The sequence below is a fragment of the Solanum tuberosum genome, unplaced genomic scaffold (assembly GCF_000226075.1).
Source record: "Solanum tuberosum cultivar DM 1-3 516 R44 unplaced genomic scaffold, SolTub_3.0 scf00063, whole genome shotgun sequence".
NCBI lineage: Eukaryota > Viridiplantae > Streptophyta > Magnoliopsida > Solanales > Solanaceae > Solanum > Solanum tuberosum.
In genome coordinates this window covers 54,097-58,213 of record NW_006238988.1, presented here as the reverse complement: position 1 = coordinate 58,213, position 4,117 = coordinate 54,097, and the positions used below count along the sequence as shown (strand labels likewise).

The following is a 4,117-nucleotide window of genomic DNA, read 5'->3' as shown; positions in this document are numbered from 1 at the left end:
TTGTCTGGATGCATGTGTTTCTTTTCTTTCGTTAATTTATACCTCATATACACTACATCAAAAGAGACCTTTAGCGGCAATTGATTTTTCTTTTAACAACAATATTTATTGCCACAAATACATTTACCGGCATTTGATTAAATGTCATTGGATCCAATGTCGCTAAAGCCTTTAGTGACATTTATGTCGAGTGCCGGTAAAGACCCTTATTATTGCCACTAAAAGTAATTTCTTTTAGCGGCCTTTACTATTGCCATTAAAGTCGAAACAAGCATATTTGTCGCTTTTGCTATTGCCGGCAAAGATAATAATTGTAACTCAATTATTGTAACGACTTAAAACTAATCATAAATTCACTGTAATTCACATATTTAACCCTCTTTTGTAATTTCTAAAAGCCCATTAAGTTTTGGCATCTATATTTGGGTCATTCACCATGAAGTTAAGGATTCAAAAAATTTCTTTCCATATGACATTCATATTTAAACAAATTTAAATTATATATACCAACAATATGAAGTCTACAATCAGTATAATTTAACGTGTTGTAGTTAGCATGTTGTTTACCTTGATTTGCATGTTATTAATTTCACTTATAATGAAGAGTCATCTATAGTTACTTTTAGACGAGTTGATAGTAAGAAAATTTCTTTAAAGCTCTAGCATTCAATTTTTCGAGAAACAAAAAATAGAACAAACGGAGAAAAGCCTAAAATACATTCGAACTATTGGAAACAAAGGGTACATGTCACTCTCTTCAGACCCCACTTGTGGGATTACACTAGGTATGTTACGTTGTTACTCTGTTTCACTTACAAAACACTGTTGTTAAGACGTATATTGAATACCTAAAGAATAAGGCGCAAACATTTTAAAAAAATTGATGTTCATCCATTAATTATTATTTTTTAAGAAAAAGATATGACGTTAATTTTTAAAATGAAAAAGTGAAAATGAAGAACATAAATAAAAATGAAGAAATCATAAATTTAGTATTTTGTGTTTAAATTGTATATAAAACAGAGTTGAAGGATTAAAATGGAACAAGACTAAGTTAGAATGTCAAAATGAAAAATGGGGGCAAGTTAGATGAGTTGTGTATGTTTTTAATTGAATTTTATGCCATGTCATGGTGTGTGAAATACATACGTCCACTTTGTTGATTCTTTGGAAAGAAGTACCTAAATGAAACATAAAAATTGGAGTTGAAGGGTTAAAATGGAACAAGGTTGAGTTGGAGTGTCAAAATGAAATTTAGGAACAAGTTTAAATATCTACATATATGTTTGGCCGAAGTATTATTTTGTGAAGTCTTCTTCATGCTCTAAAAAGTCTTATGGAACACTACAAAATATGTGTAACAAGTTGTTAGAAGTGACTTTAATTTGAGTCTTCCTGGAAATTGACTTAACACTTGGGACAATTTTTTTTGTAACCACAAATTATTACCCCATTTTATTTGTCTGGATGTGTTTCTTTTCTTTCGTTAATTTATACCTCATAGTCTCATGCATAGACAAGTAAACAACGTTACTTTATCAAATAGTGTTTAGTTAACTGTTTACTTTATTTAATATGGAGGTCGTTGTAATAATTAAGAAATAAAATAGTGTTTAGATAATTATAACATTCTTTGTTATGACAATCATCATGAACCCATATTATTATTTTTACCTTTTTTATTCCTATTACTATTTTTATTTATTCATTATTGAATATTCTAAAGCCTACCAAACGGTAAAACCTTTTGCATTATGCAAAATAAATTGTTGGGTGTTAAAAAAAAAGATCTAATTTGTTTTTTGGTGTATTCTTTGAATTACAAGCACTGCAACAAACACTACAACAAAAACAACTTTTAGCGGCAATAAATATATACATTAATAAAGAGTGTTAAAGATTTTACCGGTATTAGTTAAGTGTCATTAGATCCAATGTCGCAAAAAGCTTTAGGGACATATGCAAAGAGTGTTAATTGCCGTTAAAAATACATATTTAGCGGCAATTAAACTTAATTAATTGCCGTTATAAATCATTTTTGATGTAGCGAAATCAATACCATTTTCATAATATTATATCAACTTATCAAATTCAGCGCAATTATTTCAATACCATTGTATAATCTTCTTAATGTTTTGAGTAAGATTTGATTATTTTAACTTAATATTATATTTTTTCATTGAAAATTTTTGTTGTTTGTATTCTTACTTCATAAAGGTCTTCGTATATCCTATCTTCTTGAAACTTTACTTGTTGGATTACGTTATAGGTATTCAATTTATGTATGACAACTGAAACTAGTATATATATATGTGGATAATGCTGATTGATTTGTAAGAAGAGAACAAACATCCTGTTATTTGCTGAAAACAAACAAACAAACAAAAAATGGGACGTTTCTTTTTCTTTTATTCATTTCTGTGTTTTGTGTTGCTAATAAGTGAATGCTTTTCTTCTTCCTTTGATCATCATCTTTGCTCTCCCACTGAAGCTTCTGCTTTGCTTCAGTTCAAACAATCCTCTCAAATTACGTACTTTAGTTTTCTGGGTGATGGAGCTTCTTTCCCAAAAACAGAGTCTTGGAATGAGAGTAGGGATTGCTGCAGTTGGGATGGAGTCACTTGTGACTTATTAAACGGTCATGTTATCAGGTTAGACCTTAGTTGTAGTCAGCTTTTTGGCACTTTTCATCCCAATAGCACCCTCTTCCAACTCCATCATCTCCAAACACTAAACCTTGATAGCAATTACTTTAATCCTTCTTCAATCCCAAATGGCATTGGCCGATTGACGAATTTGAGGCACAAAACTCTCTGGCTTTGATGGGAAAATCCCAACAGAAATCTCATGCCTTTCCAATTTGGTTTCACTTGATCTTTTTGGAATGGATTACAACTTGACGAGAGAACATTTGAAGCAATGTTTCAGAACTTCACAAATCTGGAGATACTTTCTCTCTTTGAAGTCAACATCTCATCTGCGATACCTGTGAATATTTCTTCTTCCTCCTTAAGGTATCTGGATCTTGGTTATACTAATCTGCGAGGTGTTCTCACAGAGAGCTTTTTCCTTCCGTCAAACAGCTTGGAAACGCTCAAATTGAGTGATAATGATCTTCTCAAAGGAGTTTTTCCAAAGATCCACCGGAGCAACACTCTGTTAATGGAGTTGGATATTTCAAACACAGGCATCTCTGGTGAGCTGCCTCATTCAATTGGCACCTTCAGTTCCTTGAATATCTTGAACCTCCATAGATGTCAATTCTCTGGTTCCATTCCTCATTCCATAGGCAACCTAACACAAATTAGGGAGTTGGATTTATCTAATAATCATTTCACTGGCCATATTCCTTCCACAATCTCTAAATTAAAGCACCTCAGAATTTTATATCTTTCTGACAACTCCTTTTCAGGTGAAATTCCTGATGTTTTCTCTAACCTCCAAAAGCTAAGTTATTTAGATCTTTCTTCCAACTCCTTTTCAGGTGAAATTCCTGATGTTTTCTCTAACCTCCAAAAGCTAAGTTATTTAGATCTTTCTTCCAACTCCTTTTCAGGTGAAATTCCTGATGTTTTCTCTAACCTCCAAAAGCTAAGTTATTTAGATCTTTCTTCCAACTCCTTTTCAGGTGAAATTCCTGATGTTTTCTCTAACCTCAAAGAGCTACGTACTTTACATCTTTCTAATAACAGCTTCATCGGTTCGTTTCCCTCTTCAATTTTAAGTTTGACACATCTTGAATACTTAGACATGTCGAGTAACTCCCTATCTGGCCCACTGCCTAGCAACCCAAGCATGCTTCAAAAGCTAACTTCTGTGGATTTGACATACAACTCACAGAATGGTACCATACCATCTTCGGTGTTTAGCCTACCTTTGCTATCTTCAGTGTCGCTCCAACATAACCGATTCAGAAGACTAGCCGATGAAGTGATCAAAACAAACCCAACATTAAAAGAACTGCATTTAAGCAATAATCAACTCAGTGGTTCTTTTCCTCAATCACTTGTGAATCTCACAAATCTTTTTACCCTTGACATTTCATCAAATAACATCACTATTGATGAGGGAATGAATATCACCTTTCTTAGCCTATCATCTTTATTCTTATCATCTT

The 4,117-nt window shown here is 32.5% G+C and overlaps 1 protein-coding gene across 1 annotated transcript in view; it reads left to right on the top strand.

Moving 5' to 3' along the window:
• The first annotated feature begins 2,320 nt into the window (after positions 1-2,320).
• LOC102587573 (receptor-like protein 12) overlaps positions 2,321-4,117 on the top strand; it is a 4,889-nt gene continuing 3,092 nt past the window's right edge. Inside the window, exons 1-2 of the mRNA XM_015307734.1 lie at positions 2,321-2,816; positions 2,880-4,112. Of these exons, the coding sequence (XP_015163220.1) occupies positions 2,389-2,816; positions 2,880-4,112 (1,661 nt within the window). The 5' untranslated portion in view covers positions 2,321-2,388. The remainder of the gene's footprint in view (positions 2,817-2,879; positions 4,113-4,117) is intronic.